The 19,754-nt window shown below is 43.2% G+C and overlaps 1 protein-coding gene across 1 annotated transcript; it reads left to right on the plus strand.

Moving 5' to 3' along the window:
- Positions 1-1,430: 1,430 nt before the first annotated feature.
- KCNK18 (potassium two pore domain channel subfamily K member 18) lies at positions 1,431-6,871 on the plus strand. Its single transcript, XM_054205502.1, has 3 exons — positions 1,431-1,647; positions 2,690-2,836; positions 6,060-6,871. The coding sequence occupies exons 1-3, from the start codon at positions 1,431-1,433 to the stop codon at positions 6,869-6,871; spliced, it is 1,176 nt and encodes a 391-aa protein (XP_054061477.1).
- Positions 6,872-19,754: the final 12,883 nt, after the last annotated feature.

Raw genomic sequence — 19,754 nt, forward strand, 5'->3', positions numbered from 1 at the left:
TTCGTACAGTAGAACGCTTCACTCTTCCAGCTGCCCCTTTGACCTGTCCCTGTCCCTTGCTACTCTGGTAAGGACACCAAACCTAAGTACATGATCTCTAAGTACAACCTCTCAGGAAGTTCTCTTGCTTTTGATTAACTATGAACACCAGCAGTTTTCAACCCTGTGTTTCAGGTCAATGGGGAAAAAAAAAATGGAGACTGGCTGCAATAAGAGAATTTATAAATCTGTTGTCAAAAAGCACTATTGAGTCAATGAGGCAGATAACCAGAAAAGTAGCAAGCACACAGGCTTATTTTTGTCTTAGCCCTGAAAGCCTCTTTCCATAGTGAAAGCTTCCGTATTGATGAACATATGAGATCTTGTATCCAATTTGCAGAGGGTTTGACCCGGAAGAAACCACTGTAACCATGTGGGATTTCTTCTTCACAGTATGGACATTTTGCTTGCATACAGCTCAGTAGGTCTTGGCTACACCAGGCTGTTTCAATTTTTAATGAAAGACTCCTAGAAATGAAATATTAAATACCTCTTTCTGTAAAGTCCAACTCCCCGTATTACCACTACTATCATTCTAAAGGGCAGCAATACTGCTCATTGCTCAAAGTGTTTGAGAGTGACGGATGCAAATGGAAGATTTTATTTCTAAAGTTGGATATGGTTTGCAAAGATCGCTAGCCTTGAACTGAATCCTGCAGTTCTTACTTACTAAGGCCAGTGGGAGTTTCAATTAATAAGAAGATTTTAATCAAATGAGAACTGGGCAAAACCTTATTGACTCTTTTCTGAGAAAAATCCTTTAAAATTCAAAAGACACCCCCCTCCCCCAAAGATTACATGGTGTATGTATAGAGAGTGATTCTTTAAGCCACCAGAAAAAGTAAGTAATTCTTCTACCATCTGCCCAGAGGTGACAACAATTAGTGCCAATCCCTTCTTTTGGTTAATTTTAAATCTCCCTGTTCATTTCTGAGAGAAATCTTTAAAGAAACCCATCCCTTACAGCGTGCATTTTCCCTCCTGGGAGCTGGGAATGTTTCTGCTGTATCAATGGGAAACTGTAGTCGAGAACAAGAAAATTTAAACATGAGTTGGCTCCAATGGAAACCCACAGAAGCTGGTAATTTGTGTGTGTGTTACAGCACAGGCTGATCAATGGTAATTCAGGGATAGAGTGGCGTGTTGTCAACTGAGAAATATTTCAAGGCTTGATTAGTTGTGCTTCTTTTCCACTGGGACTGTAGTGCAATCTTCACTTATAAAGACATGTGATCTGAAAGCCTGAGGCAGAACAGTCCTCGTTTTCACAGGAGAAGCTTTTCTAGGAGGCAAATGATTTTACATCCTCGTCCTTGCTTCTAAAAGCTGTGTCTTCTCCACAGAATTAAAAAAAAAAAAAAAGAAAAAAAAAAGAAAAAAGCGAGTTTAGGATGGCATCAACAGCACAGCCTCTGCGAGGTAAAAGGGCATGTAAAAAAATATTTTGGGCAGTGTTTCCTCATGCCTGCTTCATTCTGTCTCTTGTGATCTATGCTTTTCTTGGGGCTCTCATGTTTTCCCACATTGAAGGTAACCGGAAGGTCAATTTAAGTGAAGAATATAGAAAATTTCTGCAGAGTCTGTGGTACATCTCCAGAAATTTATCAGGTATGTACTGGAATTTCAGAATTACTTAATTGTATAGGGGAGTTTCTCATTCTCTTGCTTTTTGAATGAGATTTTTGGCTTTTGAAGACATTCTTCAAAATACTAACAGCTGAACCTGCAAACAGGATTTTCCCTCTGCTTAGCTAATGACTGCTGTCGTTTGCTTTGCCTTCCTTAGCTGTGATTTTGACTGCAAGCTTCCCTGGTCCCTGTGTTCATGCCTGAAAAGGCTTTTCCTGAGGTGCCTGTGTTCTCCCTTTTGCCCAAGTTACCTCAGATTCCTTAAAGAGCAGCTGAGATTCCCGCGGTATTTCCTGCTGATTGCTGAGGAGTGAATCCTCCGTTCCCAGCCCTGAGGCTCCCTACCAGCCCGCTGGCGATGGGATGCTCGGATGGAGGTGCAGAGCTGTGCCCCAGACCCGGTGGTGTCGATGGAAGGGGAAATAGAGGGAAGGAGAAGGGGTAGAAATTCTCCTGGATCTGTGTCGGGGCTTGTACGTGGGCTTGGACTTTCACTCAGGTGGCTGTGATGTGTTTGGGACGAGCATCCCTGTAGGTAATGTCCTTTGAAGCAGGGTTCAGCCACAGGGAGGAGGAACGAGGGGTGCAGGCTCCGGGATGCACAGCGGGGCGCTGGGCAGTGCCACCCGAGTGCTTCACATCGGTCACCTACTGAGGACCCCACATTTCCAGTGTCTTTGGCTCAAAAGAAGACTAATCTCCTGAACTAAACAGGACATTCAGGCTGAAAGCTGAATATTCAATTTCCTTTATGCTTATTTTCATGTTATATTTTGACTTTGTTGGAGCGTAGCTTGTTTATTTGTTCCTTGTTTCTTTATTCACCAAAGCCTCTGGATCCACCTTATTTGTGGTTGGGTTTTTTGGGGGGGGGGAGGGAGGAGGGTGAGGTGAATATTTTTATCTTCTAAAAGAGTACAAGCAAATCCTCAGCTGGAGTAAACTTCACTGGAATAACAGTTTGGCAGCCCCCTGAGCGGTGGTCTGCAAACACTCACCATATCCCCTGTTACTGTAACAGATAACATGACAGAAAACGAGGAGATATTTAAGGATAAAATCCATAAACTGCTCAACACGGCTGAACGGGACTGGTTTGTCAATCCAAAAGATATATGGACTTTCTTTGGCTCTCTCTTTTTCTGCTGCACAGTATTCACAACCGTGGGTAAGTTCAGAGGTAAAGTAACCCCCTGCAGAATTAATTGCTACTGCTGCTTTCTCTAATGTAGTACTTCCAGGGAATTAAAAAAACCAAACAAACACCAAACAAACAAACCTAAAAACCAAATCCCCTTGAATTTTTCTCCTGAGTATTGACGATGGGTCTGCAAGGGGTTCTGCAAACACAGACTGCAGAGATGCAGCTGAGTCACAGAACCAAGTCAGAATTTGGTAGCTAGTGATGGCACACGCTAATTAGCTGCATCATTACATGCATACTATAACATCTGCCCACGTACAATATGTACACAAAACTATTATATTAAAGTAAAAAGAAAGCTCAATTTGTCAGTCAAACCTTATCCTTCCCACTATTGTGTTATGTTGGGTAATGTTTTCTTCGCTGGAAGAGGTAATTTATTATGCATATATTGTGTCTTAATTGATTCCCTGTTATTTATAACAGGGCTTTGTAAACCTATGGCTCTGTAATTAGCCACGCTGTTGTTGTTCGCACTTCTCTGAGATAACAGCAAACAGCGACGTTTAAGTCACACCTTTGAAATCTTTCATTCTGACTTCATATTTCAAAAGAGGACCTAGATCAAATATAAACATCTGCTCTGGTTTTGGCTCCATCTGCATCGCTGGATACAACTCCTCACGCTCATTCCCAAAGCTACTTTTATCCCTTTGCTAACATTTCTCAAATGTCGACAAGTACAGACACTGACTATCTAAATTTGTCAGAATCAAAACTGGATGGGAAATAGTCCCCCAGCATTGTATCAAGTTGCAAAGACGTTTCTCCCCTGCATTAGGATACGCTCAGGATCCCAGCATTGGATGTGCATCTTGATGCAAAAGAAAAAAACGAAAAAGAACTTTTTCCTATCCAAGGAACAACGTGAGAGTTAAAGGCATTAACTTGGAGCAGGTGGGAGACCCCTGTGTGCCGTCTAAGTCACAGCAGAGGCTTGAACCCCGGACTCCGATGTCTTAGGTGACTGTTCAAACTCAGCTTCCCGCAGCCCCTGAGCCCGAAGACAGTCATTTAGGTTGTCAGAGGCACATACTGGAGATGCAGACCTCAATCCTCACCCCAGTGAATTATTTCCTAGCACAAAAACAACAGGTAGGAGCGCTTGAAAGAGGGTGTTTGATCAGAAAGCTTTGAGGTCAGCAAACTGATGAAAAAACATATTGTTGAAACCTTCTTGCCTGAGTATACTTACCCATCTCCATTGCCAGGGGTCTTTACGCATGTCCCCATGCACGCTGACCCAACATATTTATTTCTAAACTGCCATTATTTTTGGCCTTCAAAGCACTAAGAATTAGCACAGCCTCCTCAGGTTTTCGAGCTGAGTTTTGGGACCAGTAGGAAGCCTGGAATATTTGTTGCTAATAGGGGAGGTGGCTATTTCCCTTGTGTGGGTTTGTTATTGGCAGTATTGGGAGCTGAAAAATCACTTCAGGTGAGAGTCACCTTAGATACCTGTGATGATCTAGGAGAAGCGAGGCATCTAGCCTGAAGATCGGTGGTCTGAAGTGCCATCTCTTCACTGCCCACCGAGGCTGCCCAATGGCTCCCACCCAGGCTAGATTTCTGGATAGCTAAATTTAACCTCAAGATAATTTTTAACCCTTGAAACTGCACAGCGTATTTTTAAGGCATGGAAACTGAGAAAAAAAAATAATAAAAGAAGATCACTCTATACAATATCTACAATAACTAGCGTTCCCCACTTGCTTCAGCAGTAACAATTACATTCACAAGTAGTCAGTGGGGAACAGAGTGACAGAGGATAAATGGTTGGTCGGTGCCTCACAGCGAAGGAGGGACCAAGGTGGTTGGATTCAGACCAAAGATTAGGGCAGCCATTAGTGAAAACAAACGTGAATGGCCAAAGAAAATGAAGGAAACCACACCTCAGCATACGAGGTAATCCTCTTACCGGCTAAGTGCCTAGCCTGGAAGGCGATCTAGAAAAGAACAATTTTTCTGAAGGGAGAGAAGAAATACTTTATGTCTTTTTGGAGGATGAGAAGAAAAATTGTTGTCAAAATTTAATACAGTTAATAGAACGCTGAAGTTTTCTCCCACTGTAATGGAAAAGCACTAACATACAACTTAAGTTTCATATCCAATATGTTAGAGGAAGGAAATATAAATACTCAAATTGAATTTAGGGAAAGGGCATATCTTCTGCTACCATTTTATGTATCACAAAGGCCATGCGTCTGGTAGTACTTCCCTATTTGTTGTAATTGATATTTGTAGGCTTTAGTACTCTAGAATAAACATGCATTTCCTCATGTGATAGACATATGCTTCCTCACTTGATCCTTTGTTTTTTTTAAGAGACTGAAAACTATGAAGTCAGTACAAACACAATATCAATACAACATATGCCATTAGATCTGATGAACGAGGGACAATTTTGCATCCGGTTTTTAGCTTACCATTTGTCACGAGTAGCTTTGGGGAAGAAGTGAAGTTTGAGGTGTGGGTGTCATCGTCCCAATCTGATCCCCAGATGCTGTCCCATTTTCAAAGTTCAGACCATCATCCAGATCTGAATTTTCCCGGAGCTCAGGGAGTTTTGTTCCCAGAAATCCCTCAGTGGTACTGCAGGGTCCTGGAGGCTGGCCAGGAGGCGGTCCCCCAGCTCCTCACGCACAGTCCATTAGCTTCTCCCAGCATCAGCGCTTGTCTCTCTGAGCTCAGCCCTCAGCTCGACCTCCCTGCGGAGGGACCCATGGGCCCAAAGACTTCTCTTGCTGTCTTGCCTTCTGGTTCTTCCTTAACCCAGATGCCCCGGTCAGGAAATCTTCCCGATCAAGGCTTCCAGCAGGACACAGGCTGCACGCCGGTCTTGGACTGGCCCAAACCTTTTGCGTCTCCTCCCTATGGCCTCTTGCTGTCAAGCAGTTAAGTCAAAGTGCTGATAAGGTGCAGATAAGGTAGGAAGAGTTAATTCAACAAAAGTAGTAAACTCCAAGTACTTGAAGAGGTAGGACGTCTGCATTAGTAACCAGCATTTGAGGCTCAGAAATTTGAAGAACTTCAAAGCAAAGCCAAAAGAACAGTATGTTCCAGACTAAAAATTGACTTTTAAAATTGACAGCAATAAAAAGCTCAGAGGAAGTGAATATCTCATAAATCACAATGTTCTCTCTCTCTCTCCCTTTCCCTTCTCTTCCTCTTTCTGTTTTTGTTCAAGGTTATGGTAATACCTACCCTGTGACACGGACTGGAAAATATCTCTGTATGTTGTATGCTTTATTTGGCATCCCTCTGATGTTCTTGGTCCTGACAGACATGGGAGACATCCTTGCGACTGTCTTATCCAAGTCTTACAATGAATTCAAAAAACTACAGTCAAAAATTCTAGCCTCTAAACTCTGCTCTGGATCCACATGTAACAAAGGGAATGAACTGAAATCCAGAGCACAGACTAAAGTAGTCATCAATGAGCCCTTGACTATTATGGAATTGATAAAAAGTCAGGCAGGTGTTAAAAGGAAGCAAATCAAATACCGCAATGCCGAAATTTTTGAGATGTTAATTGCCAGAGAAAATGAACACACAAAACCAGAAAGAAGTAAAAGCATTGAGAGATGGAGTTCATGTCCTGAACTTGCCAGGGGAAAGACAATGTGTAGAGTAATTGAGAATTTTGACAAAATTGGGAAACAGTTAGAAAAATTTGATGTGCCCATTGTGTTAATGGTGCTAGTTATCTTTGTGTACATCTCCTGTGCAGCTGCTATTCTTCCAAACTGGGAAACCAGGTTGGATTTTCAGGAAGCCTTTTATTTCTGCTTTATCACCCTGACAACTATTGGATTTGGAGATACGCAACTGGAACACCCCAAGTTTTTCTTGTTTTTTTCCCTCTATATTATTATTGGCATGGAAATTGTCTTCATTGCTTTTAAGCTGGGCCAGGACCGCTTAATCGGTTTGTATAAAAAGGTGATTTCTTTTTGTGGGGAGAAAAAGATGCCATCAAAGAAGGTATATCCAAAATAAGAGCAGTCCTTTCTCCTTCACTTGCAAGCACTGGCCACTGCAACGAGATGAAACTGTCCCTGTGATTTTCTTCTCCCTGCCTTGGGCTGGCAAGAGGCATATTTTATTCAGAATTCCTGTGAGAATCTGCTGTAAAATGGCTGAACACCTCAGGAGACACTTGGTGTAGGCATCTCCAGGGGCTACTTTCCAACCGGGTGCCATCTCCTAAATAATTAAAGAAGATGACGCATGATGAAAAAGCAGAAGGCTCTCCCTGCCAGCGCTCCCGAGGCATCTTTTGCAAATATCCGACCTTCAGCAGCTTTTCTGTCCTCTCTCCCACAGCAAACCAATGTAGGACCTTTTTTTTTTCAGCACTTGCCCAAGCAAGGGCCAGATCGCTGTCTCATCCTGCCACCTTGCCAGCAGCCAGGGACAGCACGGTCGTGGCTGTTGGTACTGAACGGCGACAGCATGCTACTGTAATGCCATTCATCGTCGGAGTGACCTGGGGAGCAGAAGTATGAACCCTGCTGCTCTTCCATCATGGCTACGCGTATCGCAAGCGTTGCTATTTTGTGCGGGCCAGAGGCATTTTAAAATTAAAGATAGGACACAAAATTTTCACCCCTTTCTCTGTCCCCTCTCCAGAAATCAGTCAGAAAATTGTTCATCTCTTCAGGGCTGAAACCACTCCTTCTCCACCACCATTTTTTGTACCTGTACTCAGCCCAGACTCAATATGCGTCTTGTGGTCTCCATCTACAGAAATGCTTATGAAAAGTTCTGCTTTTGAGATGGCCACGTGGGGGAAGGCACACAGCAAACCTTCAGCCGTGGAATGAAGCTCCATCTCTTTGCTGTTAAAGAAGCACAATGCTCTGGGACACTGATCCCAGAAGTCCTAATCCACGTTTTACCCTGCACGGGCTGCTTGACTTCTGGGGATTCCTTGACCCACTCAGAGAAACTAAAGCCTACCTGTTTCACTGGGATGGGGTGAGGATCCTGTAGTTATATACTCGTGGAGCACATTAATATGTGAATAATGCTGTTTCTTCAAAATTTTACTTATATCATTCGTAATCTGAATCAAGCTACCAATGATAGATAATTTTTTCTGTCAAAAAAAATCTACACACTTTATAAAAGAAACCACTGACTTTAATTAACCGTTTCTTAACTTGTAAATTGTATGCATGCCTGCTGAATGTGAATGCACCCCTAGATATTAAAGCGTGCTTGATTATGATGGAATGTACATTATTCTCCATAGCAAATTTGCCAGTTGAAGATGAGATTTTCAGAATATTTACTTGGCATCTTACCTCTGTTACATTCCATGTACAGGGTAACGTGTATTCAGTCCTTATTAATAATTAGCTGTGACTAAGCAGTGATGATTTGCAAAGTATATAATGAATGATGGTGTATAGAAAAGTGCTTTATAAGAATTACAATAAAGAATACAGCAGCTGGAAGGAAGTCCGGTTAACTTTTTCATATTTGCTGTGACTTTGGCTTCACATCCAAAGTCCCCCCCCTCATTCAGAATACTCTCATATTGCTTTATTTTATGTCTTTGGATTAAAATCAGTGTAGAGCTTTGGACCCAGGCCAAAGTTTTCAGAAATCAATGAAAAGACTACGATGATTTAATGGGCTTTGGATCAGAGAACCGCACTTCCTGCTCCTCGGGGTTTTTCCTTGTGGTACATCTAAAACTGCCAGCATTAGTAAGAGCTGGTCGTTAGAACATTTGACTTGTTTCTCTCATATCAGTGAGATCTCATTTACGGAGAGGGATTCATCCTGAATTCAGTCCTCTCTAGATTTCTCATTGGCGTAGTACCTTGATACCTTCACATTTACTTTATGAACGCAGGGAATTTTGTCTGGACTTGCAATAAGGATTCTGCACCAAATCATTCTAGTTATGGCCAAGGGATGGCAGTAAACAGCTTTCCTTCATATAGAACCTGTCAGTTACGGTGGATAAAAATGTATTTTATAGAAGAAGAGAAAACAAATCACATCACCATGACCCTCTATAAAACGACAGTGCACCTGCCTCTTGAATACAATGCACAGCTCTGGTCCTTCACCTCCCAAAGGATATAGTGAAATTGGAAAAAGTTTATAGGCCAAGGAAAAGGATGAACAAAGATAGGGAACAACTTCCATATGAGACGCACAGAGTAGGTCTCTAGTCTGGAAAGAGGTGAGAGACTAAAGAAAAGATGTGTAACACTACTAGGGCACGGAGGAGGGAAATAGGGAAAGATTGTTAAATGTCTTTCATTTTGAGAGCTAGGGCTGCCAAATGAAACTCACATGTGGCAGGTTTAAGAAAAGAAACAGAAAGAAGAGAAAATGGTACTTCACACAACATATAATTAAGCCGTAGATACTCCTTGGCATGAGAGGACGTGGCAATTAAAAGTTCACATTAGATCACTGGGAGTGGGAAAGAAAGATCAGGAAAGAAAAACTTGAAAAACAATTAAATACAAAGATAGCACTTCTTGTTCAACAAACACTGAGTCCCAAATTGGCAGACGAAGAGGAAGCATCTCTACAGACTTGCCTGTCCTTGTGTTCTTCTGGCAATGTATTGAAACAGATTGCTTGATAACCAACAAAATATTCAGTAAATCTAATTTCTGAAGAGGTATTTAGTTTCACATTTGTGTGCCAGGTAAACAAACCAGTTCCCAAGATTTCCTGGACAAAATAAAAAATTTTCTGCAAAACGTACCACAAAAAATTGTGATTTAGGCAACACAACCAGCCTGCAGCAAATGTGACATGGTCATTTGTCTTGTGTTGTGGACCTAAAGGAAGGTGGAGAGCTGGACACGCATCCATATGCCAGGGATAAAAAGGTATTTACGTCTTCTACTCAGGTGCACTGAAAGATTGCTCCCACACAAAACAGGAAGGTCTGGCCCTCATTTTCTTGCTATCAAAGTTGGAAGCCAGTTTCGCAGTTGACAGAGGGGTACGCAGCAGCCTTGTGCTGACAGGGACGGCAGCGGCTCCCTCTGTATAGCAGGGTCTGAATGTAGCTCAGTAAAAATAGCAATATTTAATGAAAATGAAACAAAGCAGTGTGTAGTGGCTCATTTAGTGAGCCTCGTGCATAAATATTTATGAGTTGACTGCTCTTATCATGGTCTAAATCCTAGAAGAATTCACAGTCTCTGCCCCCAGAAGTTTTTATTCAACAAAATTGACATGGCAATCAGCTTTGTTTGCATCAAAGTAGCACAAAATACTGCTTTTATAACTTCTTTCCATCACATGCTGCATGAGGTGGAGGATTAGCCGTGAAGGGCTTCATGGAAGAACTTTTCTATCAGGAAAGACGTGACTGATGGGAAAAGAGTTGCTTGATGTGTAACCCACAAAGGATATGAGTTATTACAGACCCAGCTGGAGAGCTTTGCAGATCAAATGCACTTGGCGCTGAAGGATGCTGGATCAATCACTCCTGATTGGGCCAAGATGGCAGCTGTCACGAGCACTTAGGAGCGGAGAGGAAGGTATTCCTGGTGTGGGAATTACAGAGGGAGGGATGGAGGAACGAGTGGAAGGGGCAAAAAATAATCTTTGGGCAGAAGGGTTAGAGGGAGAAAATGACAGCAGAGGAAGGAGCCATTCTCTATATAGACATATATATGGTGAAGAGATCTTGAGAGACTGTAAATATGGTGACGGCTGGTGCCTCTGGCCTGGGAAAGGTTTGTCCAGCCAGCCCCACGGTCAGAGAGCCCTTCTTAGATCAGCGCGGTGGTCATGGCTGTTGGGCTCCAGCACAGGTCTCACCACCAGCAGCCACAGGGAGAGCAGAAGAGTCTGTGCAAGGAAGCCTCCTGAGAGATAAAAGAGTGGCAGAAAGAAGATACAGGGACTGGACTGAAAAGCCATTAATGAAACCACCAGAAATATTCCTCTTATTCTCTGCTTTGTCATTTAAAGAACGGCAACCCGTTCAGAAGCATCTTTTACATGAGCAATGCGTCTGAGGACTCAGGAAATTCTTAATGGGATGTAGGACTTGTCATCTGTGTGCCAGTAGTTCAGATGTAGTCCAGATTGTAGTGGGCTCGACGTTAATAACATCTGATAGCACTTTGACGGCCTTTATGCTTTTTCAACTCGTTCCAGGTGGAGATGCACCCACATCACAAAAACACTCTCATATAATGAACGCTAATAGGACGCGTGGTGGTGGGCTCAGCAGAGGCAGAGGCTGAGACTCCAGCTGAGAGGAGTCCCTGCAGTCCCCTTTGCTTCCAGGTTCCCAGCATACCTTGTGATCCTGAATTCCAGACCCCAGGGTGCATCAAATGTAGCGTGTGTGGCTGTTGCACGCGATGTGGGTGTTTTGTGAACCCAGAATGAGGGGTCTTATTATTTTCCCCAGCTTTCATAAATGGAACCCATTTTTATCTTTATTTTTATTTTTATTATTTTCGTTTTCATTTTCGTTTTCATTTTCATGTCATTAATTATTTATATTTATACTTACTATTACTAATAATTTATTATTACTTTTAATATATTATTATTCTTAATATATTATTTTTATTATTGTTGTTGTTGCCATTAAGCACCTCCACGGGCTGTACTCAGCTGTTCTGCCAGGACGTATTATACTCTAAGAGCAACTTAAAGTATTTAGTTAGGCTACTTTTCCCTTTCTTCCTTACATTATGCACCACGTATATGGTAGAAAAAGTATTTCTCCAGCCATCCAAAACAATAGCCTGCGTTACACACAGAGCAAGGGAGATCAAGTTGCTGAGGATAAATTTCAATTATCTTTGTTGAAGTGCATCGGCACAGATGGCGACAGAAATACTAGGAATTTGCTCCATCACTCATAGCAAGTACCAGCTGCGCGAAGACAACAGATCTCTCATATATGAGGCCAATATTTTTAGGAGAGTGGCGTGAGGTCTAAGTGCAAACCATGATGGACAATGAAGTCCGTGAATGCATTGCTTGTGCGTGCCGATAGCTGGTTGTCTGCACATGGTGCTCATTAGAGAGTTTTAGGAAGTGCTTGGACAAATGTTAGTTGGCTTGTGTGCTCATGGTTTCGAATCTGAGCTTTTTTCTTTTTTTTTTCTATTTTTTTTTTGTCTTTGAGTTAAAAATTCAGTCTATCAGTAGATAAAATCTAGCTCGTTTGAGGTTAGTTCGGACTTTTTCAAGATGATGAAGCTCCCAAGTACAGGGCACAGCCAGAATCCTCCTGACACTGAACTCGTCCGTAGAACTTTATGTCTGTGCATTTTCAGGATGCACCAAAGTCCAAAGGAAATGGAAAGAAATGGGGAAGAAGGGAAGCAAAAGCAAAGCAAGAAGAAAAGAGTAGAGATTAGACAGTGAAAAATGAATTGCTGTGTTAAGCATCTACTGATGAGAAATCAGGGTAACGATGTTGTCTAATAACATTGACTCATTACATTTTCTGCTTCCACAAAGTCCTGTGTGAACAGGAAAACTGAGAGAGAAGACACCACAAAATCAGCATATAAAATTGCCAATGTACTTGATGCGCTGCTGGAAGAGAGTTATTTGATCTGCCGTGCGATGCAGACTGTCACCAGGCTCTCTGTAGGGGAAAGCCACCCTGTTTGCTGTCTTTTGTCACACGTGACAAGAAGATTTGAGAAGCGGTGCTGGAGTTGGAGGTTGGGGCTTTGACTGTGGGTATAAGACGCTTGTGTTCTACAGTTTCCCCACTTTACATTTTTCTTGTAGCAAGGAATAGACGTTGTTGCTAAAGGAATTTGGGAGTTCGGGGAATTCAGTGTATATATGAAGCCTTGTGCCCAGCAACTTGATATTACACTTGGTTCTGGGTTGCTTTTCACTCACACAACCATCCAAAGTCTCAGGAGAGCGCTGGCTGCCTAGATTTTTTGCTGATGCTTAATGGGTAGTTTTCCAAATGCACTTGCCAGCCAAAAGCACAGGGCTGCTGTGCTTCCTGGATGATAGAACTGGCTGATGCCTGGATGAAAACTTCTGATGACACTTAGAAGAAGTTTGAAAAAAAACCCAGAAGTTTTCAGTATATCACAGCAGTATTTTCTTACTAAGGTTCTTAGGTAGGTTCTTACGGTTGCTCTTATTAAGGTTTTCAACGCAAATCTGAATTTGTAGGAGGATTTTTGTCTGAACTGCAAAATGTTGATGGTCAAAAGAGGGCTTTTGCAAAAGTTTTATGAATTTTCATCTTTGAATGACACCCTGAGATGAGCCATTTGTGTGAGCAAGAATGGAAGGACCTGAAAGATAAAGCTCTTTGTGGTCCCCCTCATGCTGATGCTGTAACTCCAGCTTCCCACACAGAGAAGGTGACGTGTCAGGTCACTTTGCTGGTGAGAGAGAATTAGCTTTTTTCTGGGGCTGATTCCAAGTTTTTCCATGCGTCCCAGGAGAAGAGCAAACTCTGGCATGATCTACTTTGAGACAAAGCAGTACGTGGCGTTCTTGTTAAAAGATGTTCCTCAAACAGTTTGAATGGTCTTGCATTAGGGCAGCTTTGTAGTTACCGGGAAAAGAAAAAAGAAATGAATGAAGGCTCATGAACTCTCCCTGGGGTTGAAGAGCAGGACATGATTTGCTGTACTAAGAAGTTTGATTTACTGTCTGGGTCTGTAAATAAAAAGTGCATGCACGGGCTAACATTTGATAGCCAGCAGCACTCCTTTTCTATCAGCTCTGCAAGAAAAGTTACGCTGCCAAATGGTTTTTATGGCAATTTGCTATGCTGATGGAACAAAGACATTTTGTGCTCAAAGAGATTAAGGATTGGCATGTAGATACGTTTTTACTTTAGAGAAAAGCCACTTCTAGATGCTACCTAAGAAGCAGAGGGCTGAATTCTGCTCTCCTTGAAATCCATGGCAAAGCTTACAGTGCCTTCAGCGAAATCAGGTTTGGGAACAAGTGACGAGTAGAATATGTATTGCCATTAATCCCTTCGATCCTGGTTTTAGAAGAGACATTTCATGCCTAAACTGCCGTCTCATGGAAAGGTTTTCTTCTACACAAAACCTGGCTAAATTCCTGATGGTTGTTACTTTTCTTTTCTTTTTCTCGTGAAAGGGCTGGCTGTTTTTCTTCGCTATCAGCAGTGATCTGCAATCAGGACGTGATCGCAGACTCTGGAGACGTGGACACTTCTCAATGAAATAAATCCAGGTTCTTCTTGGTCAAAAATAGACAAACATTAAGATGTGTCTTATACCTACATCAAGCACCCTTGTGGTTAGTAATTATTTTTCCTGTAGCTACGTTTTTTTATTGGTTTTGGGCAGAGGTCCCCATCTCAGTCCCCATCAACGGGTCCCCAGGCAGGACCTGAGGGGTGTGATGTGCTCCCTGGGACAGCGAGGCTCACCCTGTGATGGGTCAGAGGTTCACTTCTGCCTTGGAGAAGCGTTGAGATTCCCTCTGTTGGACGCGTTTTCCATTAAAAGAGAAAGGGAAACAGAAGCACCGGTAATAACAACGCTATAAACACAGCAACTGGGGAAGTCATTTAACTCAGTCTCCAGGCAATTTTAAAACAGATTTTAGGGATGATGTTCAAATAAACACTTTTACCAACTCTTGAGCTAATCGAAGCTCAGCGTTTTTAAAATAAGGCATTTTATTTTTGTCATTTATAAGCTTTTACTGATGGGAACAGGAAACCATGTTAGAAACTGTTCTCAGTATTTTTACAGCTCGGAAAATGGTGTCATAAAAAAAACATTAGGGAGTCTGTTCCTGTAAAATTCTCCAGCCTACCGCTTCAGACAGAAGGATTTGAAGTGGCTGACTTTGGTGAAAGCTTCTTTGATCTAAAAATCTCACCTGCTCTTTAGTCTGAATAGCGTCACTGAGGAGCTACACAGCCTTTCAGAGCAGCTAAGTTACAGACAAGGGGGACAAAAGATTTGGGCCTTGATTCTGGTTTAACTTTCAGCAGTTTCGGAGGGAAGCAGCTCTGTCAAAGTCAGCAGAATCATTAAATTATAAACCCAGCATGGGATTAGGGTCAGACTCCCGGAATTCTGTTAATAATTCTTATTGCTGGTGTTTATTATTTTTATTATGGCAGTTCCTTGGAGCATCTTAGAGAAGGACCGTAAGTAACCATCCATTATCTAAGGGTCTCTATGCACGCCTGCCGCAGCACGCATCTCTCTGTAGCTAAAGCAGACCTTATCACTTCCTGCCGCTGCTGGCTAAGCAAGAAAGAAAAAATCTTTATGGCGAGCGTACAAATATGTGTCACTGGGTGATTGAGTAGATCTGTGAAGCAGCTGCGGTGTATTTCAAAAAGGAAGAAACCTAGTGAAATAGGAGCCGTGAACGCAGAAGCCTCATGCAACGCAATGAGATTTCATGACAAGGAAAGCGTGCGCATTGCCCGGTTGTCCTCTTCCAGCTGTGTCACTTCACCCTGCCAGCTGTGCTCCAGCTCATGGGCGCTTGACCTGACCAATCAATCAGTCAGTGCCTGACCCAATGCGTTAGTTTGGGGGTATCAGTATTTATAAATACCTACTCTGATCTCTGTATAGACCTCTTGGATGGCTCCTCTGAATATTGGGAAAAGCATGAGTTTGTCATAGTTGTTAATTTAGCATTCAGCAGCGATCTGGATAGCTCTCGTTCAAGGTGATTGCAGCTGCCTGGAAAGCTTGGAAGAGCGGGGTAATCCAACCCAGCAAGAATTTGTCAAGCACGGGGCAAGGAAAACACTTTTCCGCTCTCCAGAAGGGAAAGAGAAATGTGATAAACTCGCAAAACTGCAAATCATCAAGCATTTTTTATGAAACTGGACTAAAAGGCATGTATGTCAGAGAAGGGCTTATATAGAAGTGTTTATGGTCATATTATTATATTGTCAAGATTATGTGATTTATAGCAAGACAATCTGTATTCATGAGTCCATGAGCATCACTTGTCCACAGAGGAGAGCTGCCTTTGAACCAAGCTGGAACAGGTGCAGAAAAGAGATCAGTCAGGAGAGCAACCACGCTTGAGTGCGTGTTTCTTGGTGAGCAGGAACTGAGGGAGACTGACAGATCCTCTGAGGAGAAGACACATTTCAATGCAGAGCCTGCCTGCCTCGCTCTCTGAAACGTTTGTCAAAATTGGGCAGAAATATGCTAAGCTGGGAGAGACCTTCATAGCAAAAAGGGCTTGAAGCCAATAGGATTTGAAGGAAAGGAAAGGAAAGGAAAGGAAAAGGGGAAGGAAAGGGAAGGGAAGGGAAGGGAAGGGAAGGGAAGGGAAGGGAAGGGAAGGGAAGGGAAGGGAAGGGAAGGGAAGGGAAAGGGAAGGAAAGGAAAGGAAAGGAAAGGAAAGGAAAGGAAAGGAAAGAAAGGAAAGAAAGGAAAGGAAAGGAAAGGAAAGGAAAAGGAAAGAAAGAAAGGAAAGGAAAGGAAAAGGAAAGGAAAGGAAAGGAAAGGAAGGAAAGGAAAGGAAAGGAAAGGAAAGAAAGGAAAGGAAAGGAAAGGAAAGGAAAGGAAAGGAAAGGAAAGGAAAGGAAAGATTATGGCGTCTGAGAGAGAGCTGGGCAATGCACAAAGGGTCTGATAGGTTATAGCTGTCAAATTGGCAGGGAGATGAACACATGGATCTAGGATGGCCCTTCCTTCACTTCTGCAGTCCCATATGGATCTCTGGAGTTAGTGAGCGAGACATACTCTTGCAGTCTTCAGCACTACGGAGGTCTCGGGGTCCTTGCAGTCTGGAGAATACACCCCTACTCCTTCCTGCAAGATTAACATAGAGAAAACCTCTCTGGACTAACTGCCTATTTTTAATTTCATTTCTAGTCCCAGAAAACGCAGTGAGTGAAGGGAAGTTAAATTTGTATCGCAACTGGAAAGCAATATATACAAAATAGTGTCCACTCAAACTGAAGTTCTCTTAAAGTCCCAGAGCCTTTTAAACCAAATGGCCTCCTTACTACCTCCTACTTGCATGAGGCAAACAGAAGTCAACACGCCAACGGAAAAGCAAAGCAGAGAAGCTGGCCATAGTCTAAGTCTGTCTGGGTCCTGAGGGCTCTAACAGGTCATAATGTCCCTGCCCAGGACCAGCCCAGGGCCATCAGTGCCTGCCCCAGTGATGGCACAGGATGCCAATCTACAGGTCCCCACAGCCCTTCTCCTGCCTGACATGGACCTACTGAGCCGGGCTGACCCAAAGACAGGTCCCAGCCTGGCCTCTAGTGATCATGGTCTCAGCCATTTCTGTGTCCACATATTAAGCATAAGAAGTTCTACACTCCTGTAGAGTTGTGGTCACTATTACACTGGAGGTGTCTTCTAATTATTTAACAGCACACTGTTAAATGGGTGCAGGAACTCCTGTCTCTGTTCCACAGAGAAGAAACAAAGGGGCGGAGAGGTGAAATGACCTTGCTTAGGGTTTGAACCTGAATGTGGTGGGTGTTCATGCGGGCTTTTTCATCGTGATGTCCTCCTGAGAGGAGAAGCCTACTCCACAAGCATATTTGCTTCTGAAGCTGGGGTCTTTGATTACAGGAGGATGTTACCTGCCTTGCAGGTAAGTTGCTTCTATGCCTTGCCAACACACTCATCTTGATGTACTCCTCCTGCTTCTGGACACGTAGAGTTTAACTGCTCTTCCCGTGGCAATAAAAGCTGAGGTGTTTGTTCTGTTGATCTATCAAAACATTTTAGCAATGTCAGATTAATTATTCTTTCAGCTGAGAATTCATTAGCGTGCATACGATCTGTTGCCTCTGCTAGGTGTAGGGCAATCTTCTGAAGGACAGTCAAAACAAATCGGTTATGGCAACTGGTAAGTGCTTAAATTCCTAGAAAGGCTTTCCAAGTCATTGTGTACTTATGCTCTGACATGATCAAAGGCTATTCTGAGTGAAGGATATAATTTACAAAGAATTCGGTCCAGGTGGTTGAGCAGGTCATGTGCTTAGCTTGTAAAACAAATGGAGTCATAAATATTAATAAGTATCCTGAGTCCTTACCTAAAAACATTGTGCCAGGAATGATTTTTTTGACTTCGGCTTTTGTTTTTGTTCTGGAGCCAGAGTCCTTTGGTGGAGGCAATCAGCCAGGTAGGGCAGGAAGGCTCTTTGGGGTGGCAGGGACCCCGACACACTGACAGCATCCTTGTGTTTACTGGCAGCACTTCCAGTTTGGTGGCTGGTTCTTTGAAACTCATCTATATGTGGTCATCATCAAGTGCAAATCTCAGCTGCTACATCTGCCTCTGTCCCTCCCCCCCCCCCCCGCCCCAAATAATTTTACATTTCTAATTGTCCTGAAGGACATAAATTGTTTCCTAATGGGTGAAGCTCTGCTTTCTATATATAGCATACACTCATGAATGAATGAATGTATTTGAGGAAGTTTATAGGCATCCATTAAATATAATCTGGAACTTCGCAGCCAAGTGCCTCTCTCAGTGCTTCCTGGATGCTTTACCTCTTCTGACATGATTCAGGTGGATCTTCGCGGTGAGAGGACAAGGCGCTGCTTGCATAGCTCAGGTAAACTCCCAAACTCGGAGTGACTGACGCCAATTGCAAAACTCTTATTTTCTTCAAGGGAAAAACAAAGACCTTAAATGTGACCCTGTCCCTGAATAATGCAGTTCCTGCCATTTCAGTTGTGCTGCTAAAGGCCTGGGAGATGCCTCAGTGCATTTCAAAGACAATACCATCCTTCAAGCCAAGGGAAGCATTGACTCAGTAAGGCCTGTGGAGTCAAGGCCTTTAATTGCCCTCTTCTATGTAATTGTGCAGAAAATTCCTGGTGATTCCCAGCTGTGGGCACTCCCCACATCTGCCTCAGTGACCATTGCAACATCAGTATGGGAAGTCATTCACTGGAAAATAATATGCAACAATAATACTCTGTATTTCATACAGAGTATAGAAATAATGCTCTCTATTTCATGGGCATGTTTCTAAACCTCCCTCAAAGCTAAGCAGTTATAATTATTTTATGAAGTGGGGTGAGGAGGAATGTGGAGGAGTGGAGAGGCTTGCCTGAGGTCACCCACTGACAGGGGTCCCATAAACTGCCGGCTCTAGGCTCCCAATCCCTGACCAGAGATACTTCATCTTATGAAATTTAAGTTTTAGTCCTGCTGGACGCAGGGGCTCTTAGTTAACATTTCTGCTGCCTGCCCCAGGCAAGGTTGTAGGAAAGAAAGGAGAGGAATGAGAGGTCGTCTCTCATTGAGTTGACTTAAGAGTGACCTGGAGCCACACAGGCTGCTCTCCTGAAGTAGGGGCACTGCTCCAAGCCTTCGTCCCCACCTTCAAAAAGGGGAACCTTGTGCCTGAATCCGGGTGTCACAGAGCTTCCCACCGTGAGCAGAACGGCTCTGCCCCAGTGCAGGCAGCTGCTCTTTGCCTTGCCTTTTCTGGGCAACAGGTATGAATCCAAGGGAAGGTGAAGAGGAGAAACAGGGCAGAATTGTCCATACTAAAGCTTGCTCTCATGCTTTGCATCAGAGACCAAATTGTCTCCAGCTGCCAAAGACTGATTTTAATATTTTGTCTTTGGCTATCTCAGGGCTTACGTCCCTATTAAGTCTACATCTTCACTCCTTCTCTTTGGTCGCATTGGCATGAACAACATCTGAAGCAAGCACTGACCTCAGTGAACACAGAAATTTTCACACTGTGACAGCATGTTCCCAGCAGAGCTGGGAATTTCTAAAATGCCTCGAGTCGTTTATGGGAAAGAGCTTAGCCAGCCAGAACATCTCTCCTAATGGCCAGATTTTCAGACAACTTCATGGTGGGAATAGACCACCGAAGGGATGCACAAGGTGCTTCTTCCTATCACACAAAAACTCCCCTCGTTGGCTCGGGGCA

Source organism: Rissa tridactyla, chromosome 6 (genome assembly GCF_028500815.1).
Source record: "Rissa tridactyla isolate bRisTri1 chromosome 6, bRisTri1.patW.cur.20221130, whole genome shotgun sequence".
Lineage (NCBI taxonomy): Eukaryota > Metazoa > Chordata > Aves > Charadriiformes > Laridae > Rissa > Rissa tridactyla.